Below are 24,174 nucleotides of genomic sequence, written 5' to 3' on the forward strand. Positions count from 1 at the left end.
TGATTTTAGATCTGGTTACCATCAGTTGAGGATTAGGGCATCCGATGTCCCTAAGACAGCTTTTCGCACTCGATACGGGCATTATGAGTTCTTAGTGATGTCATTGGGGTTGACAAATTCCCCAGCAACTTTCATGGATTTGATGAACCGAGTATTCAAGACTTATTTGGATTCCTTTGTGATTGTCTTCATTGATGAAATTTTGATCTATTCCCACAGCCGAGAGGAGCACGAGCAGCATCTTCGAGTCGTTCGTCAGACTTTGAGGGATAGTCAGTTGTATGCTAAGTTTTCAAAGTGTGAGTTTTGGTTGAGTTCAGATGCATTCTTGGGTCATGTTGTATCAGCAGAGGATATTCAGGTGGATCCTAAGAAGGTTGCGGCAGTCAAGGACTAGCCTAGACCCATATCAGCCACAGAGATCCGGATTTTCTTGGGTTTGGTGGGCTATTGCCGTCAGTTTGTGGAGGGGTTTTCATGTATTGCAGCCCCGATGACCAGGTTGACCCAGAAAGGTGCCAAGTTCAGGTGGTCAGACGAGTGTGAGGCGATCTTTCAGAAGCTCAAGACAGCTTTGACTACGGTGCCAGTGTTGGTTTTGCCCACAGGTTCAGGGCCATATACAGTGTATTGTGATGCATCTTGTATTGGACTTGTTGCGCCTCCTTTTTCCTCGCAGAATCGGGTTTATGACATTTGGTGGGACAACTCATTCCTTTGGGAATTGGGTTTGATTTGAAGAGTCGCCACCTAATGATTAGGGTGCATTAGGGCACCAAAAGGGTTTGATTTGAGTAACCAGAGATTGGGTAAGGGCTTGAAATTATTCCAAGGGGAAGGTGTTAGGCACCCCTAAGAATCCACTAGTGTGGTTCCCGGCCAGACAATTATTGTGAGTTTAGGGTACAATTAACATGTAGACAAATAAAGCTCAAATAAGAGGGGATTTCACATATAAAGGTTTGAAAATAGACAAAGTTTAAAAGAGCAATTTGAGAAAGCGGATTCTAGAATGAAAACGTTAAAGAAATAAGAATAAAGGAAAAGGGGGGGGGGTCCTAGGTTTACTAAAAATATGGATCACCCCACACAACATCCGGTAATCACTCCTCAATGAGGGGCTACACGTGACGTTATCGCGTGGTCATCATATCCATATCTACCCTTCCCACCCCGTTAAGGTTTTAAAGTGCGGGTTTGTCTCATTTACTTATTGCATGTTATTACCCATCCCAATCCTATCAGTCCCGGAGGCATTTAGGACTACTAATCCTAAAGGGAGGGATATTGGCCTTATTTGAAATTTCAAAGGTAAAAACTCTAAGGCGACATACAAAACACGTATTGCAAGTTGAGGGAAAGCACATAACAAGCAGAGGCTCAGATATACCTCCTTGAACAAAGAAGCACATAATCAGCATGACTTACACATACTGTTTAGGTCTGATTATTATAGATGAAGAAGGACGGTTACTGAGGCAGATTTAGTTTATTACATAACTCAGATAAGAAGTCTGAATCAGGCCTGCCTGCTGGTTGTAATAATTAACAGAAACAAATTCAGCTTATAATTTTACCCTAAGGCTTGCCTAAGCATTGGACAAGGATCCTATAGGCATAATATCTACTGGATTCAGAAAAGCAATGAAATAGTAGGGTCTGAAACATACTCGTTAAACTCGCTAAATAAGGGTAATCAGATTGTTAAAAGAGAGGCAAGCCTTAGTGAATTGGTTACAAGTTCTGCAACTGATAGTACCCATTATTACCAATTTTAGCTCTATACGTGAATGAAGCGGCTCAGGTTCGATTAGGAGTTCCTATAGGCATGCTTTCTACGCGTTGCTAATTTTTTCTTCAAACCTTATAGACATAGTGTCTAGATGCAGAATTTGTTTTAAAACCTATGAGCATGGTATCTAGATGTAATGGAATATGCAAAATTGAACAATCCTATAGGCATGACTTCTACATGTATTTGAATATGCAGAATTCAAAATACCTATAGACATGATTTCTATATGAGAATTGGATATTCAGAACGACCTATAGGCATGATGTCTATATGCATTTGAGTATGCAGAATTCAAAATACCTATAGACATGGTATCTATGTGAGAATTGGGATATGCAGAATTCAAAATGTCCTATAGGCATGATTTCTATATGCATTTGAATATGCAAAAGTCAAAATACCTATGGTATCTACCCTTTGCATACATAGTTACCCACCCTTTTCACCAACCATCCCCAAGAGTTTATTACAAATTATTACAGCCCGGAATAAAATAAGAATACATCAGAAAAATATAAATAAAAGTACAACTAGAGGAAGCCTGATTCTGACTTCCTCATTGAGTTATGAGGTAAACCAACTCCAAGAGATCATGATCCAAAGCCTTTCTCCCATTTGAGTGTGTCAAAGTTCCCTAAGAGCCTCAATGAGACTCCGGGCAATGCTCATACCCAAATGTATTATTAGAACAGGGATAAGTGCAGTGTGGAAGGGCCAGCCCCCAAGTGTCCAAGTTCAGAGGGAGCTCAAAGGGTCCCAAGGCAAGGCTCACAAGAGGGGGCAGAACTTAAAGACTAAGAAAGGGTGCAAGTGAAGAACAGAATGCTAAAGGGGGGAAAGGAGAGGGAAACAACTACAAATAAGTACCCATAAGGGGTCCAGGGGAATAGGAAATTGTGAAGAGCCTATTGCTTAGGCAAGGTCAGGCTTTAGGCATGCCCAGCAATAGAGAATGCTAGCATACCTATAAGCCTGCTAGAACACACATTATTAGAGGCTAAACCCAGGGAATCAAGTTTGATTCATGGACAATAATTTGCAGTATTGTCGTGCCTCAAACCATAACATGAACACATAGAGGTAGGGGTTTGGGATTCATAATAGAACAGGTAGAAAGAAATTTCAGCATGCTAGATTAAGTGTTGAACTATACAGAAGCAGTAGGCAGACATGCATACAAAGGTAGTAAATAAACACATTGTTATGGTGCTGAAAACCTTAAATCAGGACATACCAGTTTTTAAAGAAGCAAATAGAGAAAATCAGGCAGAAGGACTTGCAAATAGGCCACAATACAAGTAACAAGAGAAAATACTTTTGAGTATGGGTATAAGTTCAGAAAGACTATGAGTGTTGGTGTGTTTGTGTCAATGAAGAGCAGGTATTTATAGTGTGAAAACAGGCAGAAAGAAGGTAAGAAAATAATTAAGGAACTGGGTATCAATTAAAATCAGTTAGTACGAGACTTCCTTTAATTAAGGAGTTTAAACTTAAACGGTAATGAACAAAATTATTTAAGGAAAGGGATCAAGTAAGCATCTTGTGCAAAGTAGGCAATTAGGGGTAGATACATAGGAGTTTACTTACGGGAAGAATTTTGAAATACCCGATCAAATAAATAAGGTAAAAATCAATTAGTAAAGAGTAAATCAAGGAGTCAGAGATTTGTAATTATTGGTCCATGAATAAACCAAGTCAGAAAGGCTAAGGAAAGTTTTCGACCAAGTAATAGGGAAATCGGCAAACAAGAAAAGAAATCAATCAGGCTTATACAAAGGAAGTCTGAAATTAATCAAAAATTGAAAGCCATTTTAGAGGGAAGTTCAGCACATATAAAGAGCACACAAGTATGCGAGGCTGAATTTAGGACAAAGAAAAACATCATGCAATTGCAAAATCAGTAAGTAGTAGACTATAGGAACATAGTAGTCACATAGATCAGTCTCAGTAACTCAACAATGTAGAAGAGAGAGAGTATCAAATATCATACAAAGGGTCCAGTAGAAAGACCTTAGAAGAGTTTAATAGGGAATCAGTACCATATAAAGAAACAAAGGTCAAAACAAAGCTTTGGAAGCCTAATCGAGTAGTAGATGAGATAACTTCAGAAACTTGAAATAGGTTTAAAGAAGTTAGGGCTTTTTTTCTTTTGAAATCAAACAATTCAGAGATTAAGAACAAACAAATCACATAGCTAATGGTCTCAAAACTCGAATGAATCCCCAAATTCTAGGGTTCTTGCCATCAATCGAGTGTAGAGATGAAAGGACAAGTAATCAAGGAAAAGATACTAACGAAACAAGTTCAGAGATTTCAGAAAGGAACTGAGACCTTTAACATGCATCTTTCAGTAGAAGAAACTCATGAGAAATATAGTAAAAGAATAATATGCGAAACACAATAGAAGAACTCATAAGAACATAGTAGAAGAAACACAAAGGAAGACACAATAGAAGAACTCATAAGAACATAGTAGAAGAAACACAAAGGAAGACACAGTAGAAGAACTCATAAGAACACACTAGGAGAGACAAATAAAAATCATAGTAGAAGAAACTAATAAGAAACATAGTAGAAGAAACACATAAGAGAAAAAGAAAATCAGAGAAACATCTACATAACTTAACAAAAACCCTAAATTAGAAAGATAAAGATGTTGAAAGCATAGTTTGTTGAAAGAAATCTCGAGAAACCATTTAAAAGTTTTGGGAAAACACGAAACTAGAACAGATCTAAAGAAATCAGAAGAACCTCAAAAGTTAGGGTTTCAGAAGAAACTAGATGGTGAGAAAGGCTCGGAGAGTCGTTGATCTGAGCAGGAGAAGTCGAGATCAGGCTCGAATAGCCATGGCTTGCCGGAGCAAGGCCGGAGGTGGCCATAGAACTCGAATCAAACAAGCTCTGGGCCAAGCTTCTTCATGGTCAGGCCTTGAAACTTCAGCAACCAAACATGTAGGAGTTATAGGAGGCCGGTATAGGACTTCTATGGCCTTGGAAGCCATGGATTCCGGTGGTTTTAGAGTGGAAGTGGAGGGAGGCAGCTAGGGTTTCTGAGAGAGAATTTGGGAGAAGGGGAATCCGGGGCGGCTACTGGTGAGAAATGATTAGGGTTTGGGGGGTATTGGGAAATTAAAAAGGAAAGGGTGAGTATGAGCCGTTGATCTAAATGATCAACGGCTGGGATTGAAAGGGGGATCTGGGTGGGTTATTAAGAGAGTCGTGGGTCAGGTAAATTTAAGATTTGGGCCGAGCAATGGGATCTGAAATTGGGTACAATTAGGGGTGCCCAATCTGGCCAAAATTGAAATACAAATGGGCTAACATTTAAATAGCCATTTTCCCTTATTTATTTTATAAAAAATAGTAAAATAATTTCTGGAAATAATTTAAAGGTACTAAAATGATTAATAATATATAATTATAAAAATAAAAATACTGGAGTCAATTTTATAATTATAAACACAATTAAATCTTAAAATAGGCTAATATTGTAATTTATGCAATTTAGCTTTTAAAAATACTAAATAAACTTGTAAAATTATGAAAAAATTATGTTAGCTATATTTTAGTATAAATATGAGAATCTAATAAGTGAATTGCCAAAATGACAATTTTGGGAATAATTATTGAGGTTTTCTTGATAAAATAGGACAATAAATTGATCTAAAAATCTTTAAAAATTAATGAAAAATAAGAAAACCCTTGGACATACTTATATATACATACATATGCTATTTGAAAGGTAATTTGCATATAAAAATATACAGGGAAATATTGGGTATCAACAGCTGCCCCTCTTTACCCGGGAAGGATGAAAGAATTGTCGGGTAAAGATATGATGGCCAATTTTGACCGAACAAAATGGTTCGAGGAGACTTAGGCTATACTCTGGCTTCTGAGCTGCATACATATCCCTGGTCTTATAGGAATCAGGCCATATGTAGTTCAGGATCCGACGGCGGGAGTATGCCGATGGAGACTTTTCAAAAACGGATGCGATATTGAGGACGGGGTGAATGGTCAAAGTCTAATAGGGTTGCGGGAACTGGAGCGGGATCGCTCCTGCTGAGATGGCCGTTGCTTGCCGGTTTACCTGCAAATGAGCAATACGAGCGTATATTGTGCGTAAATTTAAACATAATGCAAGTTCCCGTCGGACCATGAATGTTGTCTTTGGACGGTTAGGATGACGTCCTCAGACCATGATGTCCTGGGCCATGAAGCGTATAATAAAGGATTTGCATGCCATGAAATGATGCTTTCGGGCTATGCGAATGATGCCTCCGAACTATGATGCCTTTGAATAATGATATGCAAAAGATTAAAAGGGGTCCTCAGGCCATGATATGGTGTTCTCGGGCTATGGAAATGGTGCCTCCGAACAATGATGCCTTCAGATGATTTGGCGATCTTTCAGCCCATGAGATGCAGTAGGTGGAGATCTTTCAGCCGATGGGATGCAATGGGTGGCGATCTTTCAACCATGCAAGTGTAAAGGTGGCGATCTTTCAGCCATGCAAATGTAAATAGGGCGGCAATCTTTCAGCCATGCAAATGTAAAGGTGGCGATCTTTCAGCCATGAAAATGTAAAGGTGGAGATCTTTCAGCCATGCAAATGTAAAGGTAGCGATCTTTCAGCCATGCAAATAAGGTGGCGATCTTTCAGCTATGCAAATGTAAAGGTGGCGATCTTTCAGCCATGCAGATGGAGGTAGAGCTTAACCTCGGAAGACAGAATGGTAGCCTTATGCAATGCAAGAGTGCAGACGGAGGTAGAGCTTAACCTCGGTAGGCAGAATGGTAGCCTTATGCAAGAAGTAAAAGGGCAAAATGATAATAGAATTTTCTTAGCTGATAGCGGATTGCGATCTTGCGACTGCTGGGGATACTGTGTCTGTTGGGGACACTGCATGCAGATAGCAGCTGTGAGTAAGTGCACGGTTCTGAGAGTTGTATTTCTGAGCAATGTGAGTCTCGTGAGTGTATAGTATATTCAATGATTTTGCAACTCAAGTGCCTGCATCCAAAGAAAAATCGTGAGTTTTGTAAAGAGGGGAGGTTAGTTCATATTCCCGGTGGCTCTGCTTGACCTGCTCGACTTTGATCTGGTGATACTACATGTATCATTGGGGTAGCGTTTCCAAACAAGGCAATTTTGGTAATAAACATGCATGATTTAGTAAAAACATAATTAAGAATAGTTTTCTTTTGATGAACCAATGACTGCGACGTGGTTCAAGACATTGCATCCCTTCTTGTTATGGAATTTTGAGGGTCCTCCTCAAAATTCTTCCCCAGTTTACTGGGTTGATGCTTTTGACTGTTGTTTGCGACGATTCTCTGAAATTACTTCGGAATTTTGTGGGTCCTCCTCAAATTTCTGCCCCAGTTTCCAGTTGCGGGGGAAATGAAATTTTTATTGTATTGTGATCGAACCCATAGGGCTGCCTACGTATCCCCTCTTAAACAGGAATCATGTCAGGCGTAGTTTAAATTACATCATATAGGAAAGCATAAAGATTACACATAGTAATGCTTGCCTGCATTTGTATTAATTGGTTGTGGCCAGACTTCTCCATCCATTTCTTCAAGTATGAGGGATCCTCCTATCAAAACCCGGTGAACCATGTATGGACCCTGCCAGTTGGGAGAGAATTTCCCTTTGGCTTCATCTTGATGTGGAAAGATTTTCTTTAACACCAGCTGCCCGGTGTGAACTGTCTTGGCTTGACTCTTTTGTTGAAAGCTCTAGACATTCTGTTCTGATGAAGTTGACCATGTCAAAATGCATTCATCCTCTTTCCGTCTATGAGGGCTAGCTTCTCATAACGATTTTTCACCCACTCTGCATCGTCGAGCTTAGCTTCCTGTATGATCCTTAGGGAGGGAATTTCTACCTCGGTGGGAATGACTGCTTTTGTACCATAAACCAGCATATAGGGGGTTGCCCTAGTTGATGTACAAACTGTGGTGCGGTAACCTAGAAGAGCAAATGATAACTTCTCGTGCCATTGTTTATGCTTCTCAATCATTTTCCTCAATATCTTCTTGATATTCTTATTAGCGGCTTCTACTGATCCATTCATCTAGGGTCTGTAGGCTGTAGAATTCTTGTGTCTGATTCTGATAGTGTCACACATGGCTTTCATCAAGTCACTTTTGAGGTTGGAGCCGTTGTCAGTAATGATTGACTCTGGAATCCCGAATCAACAAACAATACGTTCGCGGATATGTCTGCCACGACCTTGTTGGTTACTGCTCAATAAGATGCTGCTTCAACCCATTTGGTAAAATAGTCAATTTCTACCAAGATAAACATGTGCCTGTTTGATGCGGCAAGTTTGATTGGTCCAATAACATCCATTCCCCAGGCAGCAAATGGCCATAGTGAGCTTGTTGCATTAAGCTCATTTGGAGGAACCTTTATTATGTCTCTGTGTATCTGACAGCGATGGCATTTCTGGACATACTGGATGCAGTCTATTTCCATAGTCATCCAAAAGTAACCAGCACGGAGTATCTTCTTTGCTAAGATGAAACTATTCATATGTGGACCGCAGGTCCCTACATGAATCTCCTCTAATAGCTTGGATGCTTCTTTTGCGTTGACACACCTTAGTAATCCCAAATCAGGAGTCCTGCTATACAGGAGTCCTCCGCTGTGAAAGAAATTATTGGATAACCTCCAAAGTGTGCGCTTCTGGGTAGGATTTGCAAGTTCCGGGTATTCTCCTTTCACCAAGTATTCCTTGATATCATGAAACCAAGGCTTTTTGTCTGCTTCTTCTTCAACCTGAGCACAATAGGCTAGCTGATCATGGACCTTTAGCGGAATAGGATCAATGAAGTTTTATCTGGATGTTGTATCATAGAGGACAGGGTCGCCAATGCATCGGTAAACTCATTCTGGACTCTGGGAACATGTTGGAATTCCGTGTTTGTGAACCTTTTTCTCAATTCCTGTACATAGTGTAGATACGGGAGTATCTTGGAGTTCTTGGTTGCCCATTCTTCCCAGACCTGATGTATAAGTAGGTCTGAATCTCCGATCACTAGCAACTCTTGAATGTTCATGTCAATGACCATTTTGAGCCCTAGGATGCAGGCTTCATACTCGGCCATGTTGTTGGTGCAGGGAAACCTAAGCTTGGCAGACATCGGATAATGCTGGCCGGTTTCTGATACTAGGACTACTCCTATGCCAACTCTTTTGAAATTTGCTGCTCCATCAAAAAATATTCTCCAACCGTCATAGGATTCCGCAATGTCTTCTCCTATGAAGGATACCTCTTCATTAGGAAAATACATTTTTAGGGGTTTGTATTCTCCATCCACGGGGTTTTCAGCAAGGAGATCTGCTAGTGCCTGTCCCTTGATTGCCTTCTGAGTGACGTAAATAATGTCAAATTCGCTCAACAGGATTTGCCACTTGGCTAGCATGCCAGTGGGCATGAGCTTCTAGAAGATGTACTTTAAAGGATCCATCCTTGATATGAGATATGTAGTATAGGCACAGAAGTAGTGCCTCAGCTTCTGAGCTACCCAAGTCAAAGCACAGCAAGTGCGCTCTAACAAAGAATACCGGGCCTCATACGAGGTGAACTTTTTACTGAGGTAATAGATGGCCTGCTCCTTCCTCCCTGTTTCGTCATGCTGCCCCAGAACGCAACCGAAAGCTCCATCCACTACTGCAAGGTAGAGTAATAGAGGTCTACCTGGCTCTGGCAGGACCAAGATAGGTGGTGTTGACAGGTACTCCTTGATTCTGTTGAAAGCTTTTTGGCAGTCATCAGTCCATTTGGTAGCGGCGTCCTTCTTCAACATCTTAAAGATTGGCTCACAGATAACCGTAGATTGTAATATGAACCGGCTGATGTAGTTAAGTCTCCCAAGAAATTCATCACATCCTTCTTGTTCTTTGGCGGTGGCAATTCTTGAATAGCTTTGACCTTTGATGGATCTAGTTCTATTCCTCGGCAACTCACAATAAACCCAAGTAGTTTCCCAGCAAGAACCCCGAATGCACACTTTACGGGATTCAGTTTTAGGTTGTACCTTCTCAATCTATTGAAGAACTTCCTCAAATCTTCCATGTGATTACTGGCCTTTTTGGACTTGATGATAACATCGTCCTCGTATACCTCTATCCCTTGTGTATCATATCATGGAAAATGGTATTCATGGCCCTCATGTAGGTGGCCCTAGCATTCTTTAATCCAAACGGAATCATCTTGTAATAGTATATCCCCCATGGTGTAATGAAAGCCATTTTCTCAGCATCTTCTTCATCCATCCAGATCTGATGATACCCAGCAAAATAATCTACAAATGACTGCAGCTCATGCTTGGCGCAATTGTCGATCAGGATGTGTATATTCGGCAAAGGGAAGTTGTCTTTCGGACTAGCCCGGTTGAGATCCCGGTAGTTGACACAGACTCTGACCTTCCCATTCTTCTTTGGTACTGGCACGATGTTGGCTAACCATGTTGGATATTCTACTACCCTGAGAACTTTAGCTTTGACCTGCTTAGTGACTTCTTCTTTGATTTTTAGACTCATATCAGGCTTGAACTTTCTGAGCTTTTGCTTTACTGGTAGACATGTTGGATTGGTTGGCAGTTTGTGAGCCACAATAGATGTACTCAGACCAGTCATGTCGTCATATGACCAGGTGAATATGTCCTCATATTCCCTTAGAAATTCTGTGTACTCTTCCTTTTCTAACGGTGACAAATGGACGCTGATTCGTGTTTCTTTGATATTCTCTACATCTCCCAGGTTAATGACCTCAGTCTCGTCCAAGTTGGACTTAGGTCTGTTATCAAAACATTCGATTTCTTTAACAATCTCTTATAGTATATCATCTTCCTCTGAATCTATGTCCGTTTGTTGCGTTGTCTCATTGCATGTCACAATAATCGGTTCATCAAGATAAGTAATAGTAATGCTGTATAAGTAAAGTAATGAGAGAAAACAATAGTAATAAGTGTTGATTCATAAGAAAAATCAAAATTCTTTGATAAATTGCATAATTGTTTTAAATATTGGAGATCTTATTGCAGGAATTGAAAACATGGGAAAATAAAATCTTTCAGTAAATTTAACAGTGCTTGTTTTAGCCTTGCTAACCCGAGGCTCGTCGGGCTCTGGTTGTCCTGATGGTCTAGTTATTGAGGGGGGGGCCTCTGCTTATGGCCTGTATGGAAGGGCCTTCCTCCCCCTCCTCCTCGAGAACAACATAACAGTCCATGTCATTGTATTCTAGGAACAAATTCCTCACCGCTGCAAGTGCTTCTTCTTCTTCTGACCTATAGATAACACCGACCGGTTGGAAAATCCGCTCCAAGTATGGTACTGGTTGCTCCAGCGGATAGTAAGGACGGTGCCATAGTGGCGACCAGTGGTTGAATTCCTCCCAGGTGTACTCATATCCCAGACCGAAGGTGGTGCCATGTTTCTTGAATTTTGTGGGCTTAGCGATTCCTTGGAGGTTTTTACCGCGCCCTTTGCCAGGTTCGTACCCACACCAATTCAGTATACTCTCGATCTTGTTATCCCACCATTTGTCTTTGTCAACATCATTCACCCTTTCGATGTAATGGTAAGTTTCTCTTCCTAGCTTCCTTTTTCCTTAGATTGACGGAATGGTCTGGCAACTGTATATATGATTGCTTCCATTGTCGTGAATGATTACCTCTTGATGGTTCCATTCGAATTTCACTACCTGATGCAACGTCGATGCCACAGCCCCAGCAGTATGAATCCATGGTCGTCCTAGTAGCAGATTGTAAGATGTCGGTACGTCTATCACTTGGAAGTCAACATCGAACCGAGTTGGCACCATTTGTAAACACAGAATAATCTCCCCAATGGTGGATCTTTGGGAGCCGTCGAAGGCTTTCACGTTGATATCTCCGTCCTTTGTCTCGTGCAATCCTTTGCCCAATTTCTAGAGTGTTACTAGTGGACAAATGTTGAGGCTGGAACCCCCACCGATTAGGATCCTGGTGATGAAGTAGTCATCGCATTACACAGTGATGTGTAGTGCTTTGTTGTGTCCTAACCCTTCAGGCAATAGTTCATCCTCATGAAAAGTAATTTTATGACTCTCCAATACCTGTCCGACTATGTTAGCCATTTCTCCGCTAGTAATGTTGTTTGGCAAGTATGCTTCACTCAGCACCTTCAACAGAAGATTCTTGTGTGCCTCGAAATTTTGTAGCAAAGCAAGTATGGAGATTTGTGCTGGTGTTTTGTTTAACTGGTCGATGACCGAGTATTCCTTGGCCTATGTCTTTCTCCAAAGATCATCTGGACGTGTCTCAATGATGGGTGACCGATTGGAGGCCTACTTGCTTGACTTAGCTAGGTGTTCCGGGGTATAGATCCTACCAGTTCTCGTCATACCTTATGCGGCAACAGTTTTCTCGATCCTAACCTTGCCTTTCCTCCTTCCATCAGCTGTATAGTCCCATGGTATAGCCTTTGTGTGGAATGGTGTCATGGTCAACATCACCACTGGGATCAGCGTGGCTATCTTCACTCTCAATGGAGCATGTTCCTTGGGTGGTAAAACTGCAACTTCGAATGGTACAGGTGCATTTGCTGGAGGCACGAATTCAACCTTAATCTTTGTAGACAACATTGTTTCAAATTCCAGTGGTACTGACATATTTACCTCAGCGTCCCCAGAGGGTTGAATCTGGACCACGATCGGGTTAAGAGTAGCTATTGGTTTATTTGGGTCATCACCTTCTGTGATCAAACGATCGATCCCTCGGGATCCCAATCATCCTCTATTTCAATCATGTGAATGCCTCCACCCTTGTGGTCTGGCAGCGGGTTATTGCAGACATTCAGAGTGGGTTCCTTTGCCATAATAATCTTGTTGTCAATCAAAGCCTGGATTTTGTCTTTCAAAGAGCGACGTTCGTCGATGGTGTGTCCTTTCATGCCGAAATGGTATGCACGGGATTTGCTTGGATTAACCCACTGAGAAGGGTTCTCAGGGGTTACCACAGGGATAGGGGTGACATAACCAGGAGCTTTGAGTCTTTCGTACAATTGGTCAATAGGTTCAGCAATGGCTGTGTATTGTTTAGGAGCTCTATGATAGAAATTTGGTCGAGGTCTAGGAAAGTTTTGGTGTGTAGGAGGTGATTGATAACAGGATGGTTGAGTATTTTAGGCTTGGTAAACATGTGCAGGTTGGGATTATCTGGGTGAAGTAGGCTGATATGTGAGAGGCGGAGGTGATTGATAAGTGGGTGGTGGAGCTTGGTATGTGGGTAATGGTGCTTGGTAGTTCAGAGTTGGTTGATATGTGAGTGGAGGTATTGGGTAAGTTTGGTATTTGATAGGAGATTTGGTTCTCTATGCAACCATTACGACCCCTACGTCTTTTTTCTTGGACACGCCACCAGACTGCAAAGCCTTATTTGTAGCTTGCAAGGCCTCGAAGTTCGTAACCATACCGCTTTTGATGCCCTCTTTGATCCTTTCACCCAGCTTGTCATGTCAGAAAATTTATGGCTCTCAATCAACATTAGTCATTCATAATACTGCGGGTTTTGAGCCCGAACAAAGAATTTGTTCATCTGTTCCTCCTCTAAGGCAGGTCTGACCTTAGTAGCTTTGGACCTCCAGTGAGTAGCATACTCGCGAAATGTTTCTGTAGGTTTCTTCTTTAGATTCTGAATATAAAACACATCCGGCGCATTCTCGATTTTGAACCTGAACCTGTCCATGAAGTCGGACGCCATGCTTACCCAATTTGACCACTTCTTCGGATCCTGACTAATGTACCAAGACAGAGCATCCCCCTTCAAACTCCTCATGAATAGCTTCATGCGGATTCTCTTGTCTTTCCCTACTCCGACCAGCTTGTCACAGTAAGTTCTCAAATGGACCCTTGGATCCCCTGTACCATCAAACATTTCGAACTTTGGAGGTTTGTACCCCTCGGGCAGTTCAACATCGGGTTGTATGCAAAGATCTTTATAGTTCATCCCTTCAATTCCCTTACTTCCTTCAACGCCTTGAATTCAGCTAGTCAATTTCTTAAGTTCTTCAGCTAGGTTCCTGATGAGCGAGTCTTTATCATTAGACTCGGGTGTGTTTGAGACGGGTTGTGTGGAGTGTGGCATAGTCTCCACATAGATGGGGGTGTTATGATGGGTGTGGAAGTGGTCATTTGTGGAGTTCAAGGGTTCTGGGATGAGCAGTGGAGCGTTGTTTGAAGTATGGCAGGTGTTCCAGTGGTGGTGAGGAGCGGGATGGTTTTGTTGCTTTGGGATATTTTGTGGAGGTGTGGGATTTTGAGCATTTGGGAAGTTGACATCCGGAGTGGTGAGGGAAAATGACAGATTTGCCAGATTCCGAACCTGATCAAGTTCTTCTTGGAACTTCAGCAGCTTTTGTTCCAGTTGGGATGCATTTTCTTTGGAAACCTGAGTACCATGGGCATGAGTGACCTCTACCCGTTCAGTTGAGTTCTCCTTTCTGGTGTTGTTCAGATCTTCCATCTTCCCTTTGTTCTTGTTTCTGACAGGACTAAGAAGAGGAGTGGGTGGAGGGCCCCTGGATCTCGTGGAATAAGATGATGTTTCCAGAGTGCACGAACTAACATTTAGGGAGGGGAATAAATAAACAAAAAGTAAAAATACTAAAGGTAACAAGTTAGTGAGGATTATAAGAAAATGTTGCGATATTTAAACACATAATGCAAGAATGTGAATCGTGTCCTATTTGGGAACCTCTTTGTGCCCGAGGTAGGCCCAGCGACAAGTTGATTTGGAGAACTTAGAATGCTAAATGCCTCATTTTATTGATAAAAAGTAGATGAATCCCAAATCAGCACTAAATAACAGGAAATAAGATATCACTAGTGGACGTTGGCCTTATTACATTTCATAAAGCAAAAGAAAACTCCTATCTATTTGGTCCCAGAAGGACCTTCCCCAGACTCGGCATCTTTGGCTCCGTCGAACAGCTTTCCCAACTCTCGAAGTCCCAGCAATAGGTAGGCTCTGGATAGATGTCTGCTTCATTTCCCTCAGTATTCTGGCAATCCTCGATCCTTCTAAGAAATTTCCTTTCTGGCTTGAAATTATTCCAAGGGGAAGGTGTTAGGCACCCCTCAAAATCCACTAGTGTGGTTCCCGGCCAGACAATTATTGTGAGTTTAGGGTACAATTAATATGTAGACAAATAAAGCTCAAATAGGAGGGGATTTCACATATAAAGGTTTAAAAATAGACAAAGTTTAAAAGAGCAATTTGAGGAAGCGGACTCTAGAATGAAAATGTTAAAGAAATAATAATAAAGGAAAGGGGGGTCCTAGGTTTACTAAAAATATGGATCACCCCACACAACATCCGGTAATCACTCCTCAAGGAGGGGCTACACATGATGTTATCGCGTGGTCATCATATCCATATCTACCCTTCCTACACCGTTAAGGTATTTAAAGCGCGGGTTGACCTCGTTTACTTATTGCATGCTATTACCTATCCCAATCCTATCAGTCCCGGAGGCATTTAGGACTACTAATCCTAAAGGGAGGGATATTGGGCTTATTTGTAATTTCAAAGGTAAAAACTCTAAGGTAACATACAAAACACGTATTGCAATTTGGGGGAAAGCACATAACAAGCAGAGGCTCAGATATACCTACTTGAACAAAGAAACACGTAATTAGCATGACTTACACATACAGTTTAGGTCTGATTATTATAGATGAAGAAGGATGGTTACTGAGGCAGTTTTAGTTTATTACATAACTCAGATAAGAAGTCCGTTACTGGTTGTAATAATTAACAAAAATAGATTCAACTTATAATTTTACACTAAGGCTTGCCTAAGCGTTGGAAAAGGATCCTATAGGCATAATATCTACTAGATTCAGAAAAGCAATGAAATAGTAGTGTCTGAAACATACTGGTTAAACTTGCTAAATAAGGGTAATCAGATTGTTAAAAGAGAGGCAAGCCTTAATGAACTGGTTACAAGTTCTGCAACTGACAGTACCCATTATTACCAATTTTAGCTCTATACGTGAATGAAGCAGCTCAGGTTTGATTAGGAGTTCCTATAGGCATGCTTTCTACGCATTGCTGTTATTTTCAAACCTTATAGACATAGTGTCTAGATGCAGAATTTGTTTTAAAACCCATGAGCATGGTATCTAGATGTAATGGAATATGCAAAATTGAACAATCCTATAGGCATGACTCTACATGTATTTAAATATGCAGAATTCAAAATACCTATAGACATGATTTCTATATGAGAATTGGATATTCAGAACAACCTATAGACATGGTATCTATGTGAGAACTGGGATATGCAGAATTCAAAATAACCTATAGGCATGATTTATATATGCATATGAATATGTAGAATTCAAAATACCTATGGTATCTACCCTTTGCATACATAGTTACCCACCATTTTCACTAACCATCCCCAAGAGTTTATTACAAATTATTACAGCCCGGAATAAAATAAGAATACATTAGAAAAATATAAACAAAAGTACAACTAGAGGAAACCTAATTCTGACTTCCTCACTAAGTTATGAGGTAAACCAACTCTAAGAGATCATGATCCAAAGCCTTTCTCCCATTTAAGTGTGTCAAAGTTCCCTAAGAGCCTCAACGAGACTCCGGGAAATGCTCACACCCAAATGTATTATTAGAACAGGGATAAGTACAGTGTGGAAGGGCCAACCCTCAAGTGTCCAAGTTCAGAGGGAGCTCAAAGGGTCCCAAGGCAAGGCTCACAAGAGGGGGGTAGAACTTAAAGACTAAGAAAGTGTGCAAGTGAAGAACATAATGCTAAAGGGGGGGGAAAGGAGAGGGAAACAGCTACAAATAAGTACCCATAAGGGGTCTAGGTGAATAGGGAAATTGTGAAGAGCCTATTGCTTAGGCAAGGGCAGGCTTTAGGCATGCCCAGCAATGGAGAATGCTAGCATACCTATAAGCCTGCTAGAACCACATTATTAGAGGCTAGGATCCTAGGGGATCAAGTTTGATTCATAGACAATAATTTGCAGTATTGTCGTGCCTCAAACCATAGCATGAACACATAGGGGTAGGGGTTTGGGATTCATAATAGAATAGGCAGAAAGAAATTTCAGCATGCTAGAGTAAGTGTTGAACTATACAGAAGCAGTAGGCAGACATGCATACAAAGGTAGTAAATAAACACATTGTTATGGTGCTGAAAACCTTAAATAAGGACATACCAGTGTTTAAAGAAGCAAATAGAGAAAAGCAGGTAGCAGGACTTGAAAATAGGCCACAGTACAAGTAACAAGAGAAAATACTTTTGAGTATGGGTATAAGTTCAGAAAGACTATGAGTGTTGGTATGTTTGTGTCAATGAAGAGCAGGTATTTATAGTGTGAAAACAGGCAGAAAGAAGGTAAGAAAATAATTAAGGAACTGGGTATCAATTAAAATCAATTAGTACGAAACTTCCTTTAATTAAGGAGTTTAAACTTAAACGGTAATGAACAAAATTATTTAAGGAAAGTGATCAAGTAAGCATCTTGTGCAAAGTAGGCAATTAGGGGTAGATACATAGGAGTTTACTTACGGGAAGAATTTTGAAATACCCGATTAAATAAATGAATCAGCACCATACAAAGAAACAAAGGTCGAAACAAAGCTTTGGAAGCCTAATCGAGTAGTAGATGAGATAACTTCAGAAACTCGAAATAGGTTCAAAGAAGTTAGGGATTTATTTTCTTTTGAAATCAAACAAGTTTAGAGATGAAGAACAAACAAATCACATAGCCAATGGTCTCAAAACTCGAATGAATCCCCAAATTCTAGGGTTCTTGCTATCAATCGAGTGTAGAGATGAAAGAACAAGTAATCAAGGAAAAGATACTAACGAAACAAGTTCAGAGATTTCAGAAAGGAACTGAGACCTTTAACATGCATCTTTCAGTAGAAGAAACTCATGAGAAACATAGTAAAAGAACAATTTGCGAAACAAAGTAGAAGAACTCATAAGAACATAGTAGAAGAAACACATAGGAAGACACAGTAGAAGAACTCGTAAGAACACACTAGTAGAGACACAAAAAATCACGGTAGAGGAAACTAATAAGAAACATAGTAGAAGAAACACACAAGAGAAAAAGAAAATTAGAGAAGCATCTAAATAACTTAACAAAAACCCTAAATCAGAAAGATAAAGGTTTTGAAAGCATAGTTTGTTAAAAGAAATCTCGAGAAACCATTTAAAAGTTTAGGGAAATATGGATCTAGAACAGATCTAAAGAAATCAGAAGAACCTCAAAAAGTTAGGTTTTAGAAGAAACCAGATGGTGAGAAAGGCTTGGAGAGCCATTGATCTGATCAGGAGAAGGCGAGATCAGGCTCGAATAGCCATGGCTTGCCGGAGCAAGGCCGGAGGTGGCCATAGAACTCGAATCAAACAAGCTCTGGGCCAAGCTTCTTCATGGTCAGGCCTTGAAACTGCAGTAACCAAACGTGTAGGAGTTATAGGAGGCCAGTATAGGACTTCTATAGCTTTGGAAGCCATGAATTCCGGTGGTTTTAGGGTGGAAGTGGAGGGAGGCAGCTAGGGTTTTTGAGAGAGAATTTGGGAGAAGGGGAATCCGGGGGTGGCTACCGGTGAGAAATGATTAGGTTTTGGGGGGTATTGGGAAATTAAAAAAGAAAGGGTGAGTATGAGCTGTTGATCTAAATGATCAATGGCTGGGATTGAAAGGGGGATTTGGGTGGGTTATTAAGAGGGTCGTGGGTCGGGTAAATTTAAGATTTGGGCCGAGTAATGGGATCTGAAATTGGGTTCAATTAGGGGTGCCAAATCTGGCCAAAATTGAAATACAGATGGGCTAACATTTAAATAGCCAGTTTCACTTATTTATTTTATAAATAATTTAAAGGTACTAAAATGATTAATAATATATAATTATAAAAATAAAAATACTGAAGTCAATTTTATAATTATAAACACAATTAAATCTTAAAATAGGCTAATATTGCAATTATATGCAATTTAGCTTTTAAAAATGCTAACAATTTGTAAAATTATGCAAAAATTATGTTTGCTATATTTTAGTATAAATATGAGAATCTAATAAGTGAATTGCCAAAATGACAATTTTGAAAATAATTATTGGGTTTTTCTTGATAAAATAGGGCAATAAATTAATCTAAAAATCATTAAAAATTAATGAAAAATAAAAAAAACCTTGTACATACTTATATATGCATACATATGCTATTTGAAAGGTAATTTGCACATCAAAATATACAGGGAAAAATTGGGTATAAATAGGACTTGGTGTGGTGTTGATGCAGAATGGCAAGGTTATTGCATATGCTTCGCGGTAGTTGAGGATCCACGAGAAGAATTATCTAGTTCATGATTTGGAGTTAGCAGCCATTGTTCACGTATTAAAGATTTGGAGGCATTATTTATATGGCATGTTATGTGAGGTGTTCACGGATCACAAGAGTTTGCAATACTTATTCAAGCAGAAGGAGCTAAATTTGAGGTAGAGGAGGTGGTTGGAGCTATTGAAAGACTATGATATCACCATCTTGTATCATCCGGGGAAGGCCAATGTAGTGGTCGATGCTTTGAGTAGGAAGTCAGCCAGTATGGGCAGCCTTGCGTATATTCCAGTCAGTGAGAGGCCGCTTGCTTTGGATGTTCAGGCTTTAGCCAATCAGTTCGTGATGCTGGATGTTTCTCAGCCCAACCGTGTTTTAGCTTTCATAGTCGCTCGTTCTTCATTATTTGAGTATATCAAATATCGAGAGTATGATGATCCTCATTTTCTTGTCCTTAGGGACACGGTGCAGCACGAGGGTGCCAAGCAGGTTACAGTTGGAGATGATGGAGTTTTGAGGATGCAGGGTCGTATTTGTGTGCCTAATGTGGATGGACTTCGTGAGTTGATTCTAGAGGAGGCCCATAGTTCCTAGTATTTTATTCATCCGGGCGTCGGTAAGATGTATCAGGACTTGCGGCAACATTCTTGGTGGAGGAGAATGGAGAAGGACATTGTTGCCTATGTAGCTCAATGTTTGAATTGTCAACATGTAAAGTACAAGCATCAGAGACCTGGTAGGTTATTTCAGAAGATTGAGATTCCTGAGTGAAAGTGGGAGCGAATCACAATGGATTTCGTTGTTGGACTCCCACGGACTCAGAAGAAGTTCGATGCAGTATGGGTTATTGTGGATAGGCTGACCAAGTCGGTGCATTTCATTCCTGTGGCGGTTTCCTATTCTTCTAAGTGGTTGGCGTAGATTTATATCCGGGAGATCGTTCATCTTCATAGTGTGCCCATGTCTATCATTTCTGATTGGGTATGCAGTATACTCGCATTTCCGTAGGGCAGTATAGCGTGAGTTAGGTATGTGGGTCGAGTTGAGCACAACATTTCATCCTCAAACAGATGGACAGTCCGACCGTAAAGTTCGTGATGTGGCATTCATGGCCGGAGAGCGGGTGTTACTGCAGGTGTAGCCCATGAAGGGCGTGATGAGATTTGGGAAGAAGGGCAAGTTAAGCCCTAGGTTTATTGGTCCTTTTGAGATTCTGGATCGAGTGGGAGAGGTGGCTTACAGACTTGCATTGCCACTGAGTTTATCAGCTGTGCACCCAGTGTTTCATGTGTCCATGCTTCGGAAGTATCACGGTGATCCATCCCACGTGTTAGACTTCAGCACTGTCTAGTTGGACAAGGATCTGACCTACGAGGAGGAGCCGAAGGCCATTCTGGACCGGCAGGTTCGTCAGTTGAGATCAAAGAGTTACCTTTCTGTTCATGTTCAATGGAGAGGTTAGCCTACCGTGGCAGCTACCTGGGAGTCCGAGTCTGATATGCGGAGCCGATATCCCCATTTTTTCCCCAACTCAAGTACTTCTTTTCTATGTCCGTTCGAGGACGAACAGTTGTTTTAGAGGTGACTTGATTGAAAAGTCAATTCTATGTTTCGAGGCCTTAAAAACCTCCTTTTATCTCACCTCGATTTGTGTTCATAGTCCGGGCATATATCCGGTACGCTTTTATGTGAAAATTTGATAAAAATACTAATTTTTCCTTTAAAATTGAATTTAAATTGACTTCGGTCAATATTTTGTGTAAACGGACCCAGACTTGTGATTTGAAGGTCCCGGAGGGTACGTAGGAAAATATGGGACTTAGGCATATGCCCGGAATTGAATTCCGAGGTCCCAAGCTTCAGAAATGAATTTTTGAAGGAAATTATTTAATTAAAATTATAAGAGTTTTTGAAAATTTAAAAATGTTTGAATTTGATGGTATCGGGCCCGTATATTGGTTCCGGAGCCTGATATAGGTCTTATATGGTATTTAAGTTGTGCCTGTAAAATTTGGTAAGAAACAGAATTCAAATGACGTCAATCGGACCCTCGATTGTGAAATTTGAACTTTAAGAGTTCTTGAGGGTTTTCTTTGATTTTGATACTAAACTTGTAGTTCTATGCGTTATTTTGGCAATTTGATTGCACGAGTAAGTCCGTATGATGTTTTTAGGGTTGAGTGCATGTTTGGTTTGGAGCCCCGAGGGATCAGATGAGTTTCGGATAGGCCATGGGATGTTTTTACACTTAGAAAAGTTGCAGGTTTTGCTGTATCTGGTGTCTGATGCACCATGCTTCGCGATCGCGTAGTCACTCTCGCGATCGCGTAGTCACTCTCGCGATCGCGAAAGGGAAACTGGGTTGGGGATGGATTTGTTCTACGCAAATGCGAAACCTGGATCGCGAACGCGGAGCACTGGGGGGCTGCTCTATGCAAACGCGACCTGAGGCACGCGAACACGTATAGTATATAGGGGTGGACTGGGAATTTATCATTCTTCGACGCGAACACATACATTGGTCCATGAATGCGAAGGTCAGGGGGGTTTACCCCTCGCGAATGCATAGAAGAACTCGTGATCGCGTAAGCCTGGGGAAGGCAGCTCTTTGCGAATGCGGCAGGCTCTTCCCGTCCCAAGTCTTTTTTAAAACAGTAGCAGAACGGGATTTAGCCCACATTTTCATATTTTCAAAACTAGAGAGCATTGATGCGATTTTCAAGAGGCAAGTTCTCCCCCAAAGTATTGGTATATGATTCTAAACCTTTTTCTTTCGATTTCCCTTTACATTTCATCAATCTTCATCCAAAAATCTAGGGTTTTTATGATAGAAAATTGGGAATTTGGGTAGGGTTAGGGATTTTTGAATAATTGGAGTTTAGACCTCGTTTTGGGGTTGGATTTCGAAACTAATTGCATATTCGGGCTCGTGGGTGAATGGGTGATCGGGTTTTGGTCCAAACCTCGAGTTTTGACCAAGTTGGCCTGGGGTCGATTTTTGACTTTTTGGGGAAAATGATAGAAAACCTATAATTAAACATTGGTTATGAATTATTTAGCATTTATTGATGTTGTTGAATTAATTTGGGTTAGATACAAGTAAATTGGAGGTGAATTCTAAAGGAAACACGGTGTTTGAGGCTTGAGTCTGGCCGTGGAAGTTCGAGGTAAGTGTTTGGTCTAACCTTAGCTTGAGGGAATAGGAATTGTGCCTTATTTGCTATGTGCTAGTGTAGTGTACGATGTAGAGGTGTGGTGACGAGTATCTATACGTTGTGTCAAGCATGCCCATGAGTCTTAAATTGTGATCGTTGTGTTTCTTAATAAGTACTACAAATGCCTAAATTGTCGATTATCCATGTTGAGCAAGACTTATGATTATCTTCTTGGTATTTGTTTATTGTTGAGAATTGGCTCCAGTTGAGGCTCATTTGTGAAGTTAATTGTTGGTACAAGTTTGGTTATAGCTGATTCCCTTGCCCGGACTTATTTAATTCTTATTGTTGATTCCCTTGCCGGGATGTATTTATTCTTATTGTTGATTCCCTTGTCGAGATGTTATTGTTGTTATTGTTTGGGGAGGAAAGAATGATAAAGCATGAAGGGTGATGCCATGTAAATTTACATTGGTAATTATGCATATGGTGAGGAAGAGATATAAAGCACGAAGGGTGATGTCGTGCACATTTTTACTAGTTAAATGGTGAGGAAGAGAGATAAAGCATGAAGGGCGAGGCCGTGCACATTTTCATTATTTATTGCATTGGTGAGGATTGAGAGTAAAAACACGAAGGGTGATGTCATGCACTTATTGCCTGTTTGTTATGATTTCTCGTTGTTATAGGTTCAAGTGCCTTAAATGTTTTATTCCATTATTACTATGATTCTTTATGCTGGTATTTCCCCCATAACATGTTACCCCTTCCCCGTTATTTTTGAATTGCTTCTATTACTTTTATTTTTAAAGATACTGTTTAACTACAGGTTATGTTGTTTGTTATGTCCTAGCCTCATCACTACTTTGCCGAGGTTAGGCTCGACACTTACTCAGTACATGAGGTCGGTTGTACAGATACTACACTTCGCACTCTTTTGTGCATATCCCGATATTGGAGCATACGGACCTTAGCTAGTGGTTGCTGTCTTTAGTTCATCGGAGACCTGAGGTAGTCCTGCAGGTGTCTGCAGGCCTTGGCGTCCCCTTCCTATCTTGTTTCTTTCTGTTCTTTTCTATTTCAGAGACAGACATGTATTTATTTTATTCATACCCTATTTGTAGTATTCTTAGATAGTCCGTGAGATTGTAACACCAGTTATAGGTGGTTTATGTTTATGGATTCATATTGGTATTAGCTTAATCATTAAATTTCATTCTTCCACATTATTAATTCCGCTTTATATAATATGTTAACTTGCAATTGTTAAGAGATTAAAAATGAAAACGGTTAATTAATTGGAATAGCTGGCTTTCCTAGCTTTTACTAGTAGGCGCCATCACGACTCCCGAGGGTGGGAACTCCGAATCGTGACAAGTTGGTATCAGAGCTCTAGGTTGCTTAAGTCTCAGAGTTCAAGGAAAAGCTTAGTAGAGTCTGAGGGATCGGTACAGATACGTCTGTGTTTATCCCCTAGAGGCTACAGAGTTAGGAACAGTTTCACTTCTATTCATCTCTGTCGCGCGTTTTGGTTTATCAATACTAATTGAACTTCCACTCTGTTCTTTCGCAGATGGCAAGAACACGTGCTTCTTCATCCGCTAATCAGCAGCCCGAGCCCCCAGCGGCAACATTTACAAGGGGTAGATGACTAGGCTGAGGTCGTACTAGAGGCCGAGGTAGGGGCAGAGCTCAGCCTAGAGTAGCAGCACCAGCGGCGGAGCCTCAGTTAGAGTTTGATGATGAGGTTCCGGCCCAGACAGTTCCGATCGGCCCAGCTCAGGTCCCAGAGGGGTTCATTGCTACCCTAGTACTCCAGGTTGCTCTGGTCCGTCTAGTGG

General features: G+C 40.8%; 1 protein-coding gene across 1 annotated transcript; it reads right to left on the minus strand.

Moving 5' to 3' along the window:
• Positions 1-7,576: 7,576 nt before the first annotated feature.
• LOC138887213 (uncharacterized) lies at positions 7,577-7,882 on the minus strand. The gene has a single exon (XM_070168936.1). It carries the CDS (start codon positions 7,880-7,882, stop codon positions 7,577-7,579), a length of 306 nt encoding a protein of 101 aa, XP_070025037.1.
• Between the last annotated feature and the right edge of the window lie 16,292 nt (positions 7,883-24,174).

The sequence above is a fragment of the Nicotiana sylvestris genome, chromosome 3 (genome assembly GCF_000393655.2).
Source record: "Nicotiana sylvestris chromosome 3, ASM39365v2, whole genome shotgun sequence".
Classification (NCBI taxonomy): domain Eukaryota; kingdom Viridiplantae; phylum Streptophyta; class Magnoliopsida; order Solanales; family Solanaceae; genus Nicotiana; species Nicotiana sylvestris.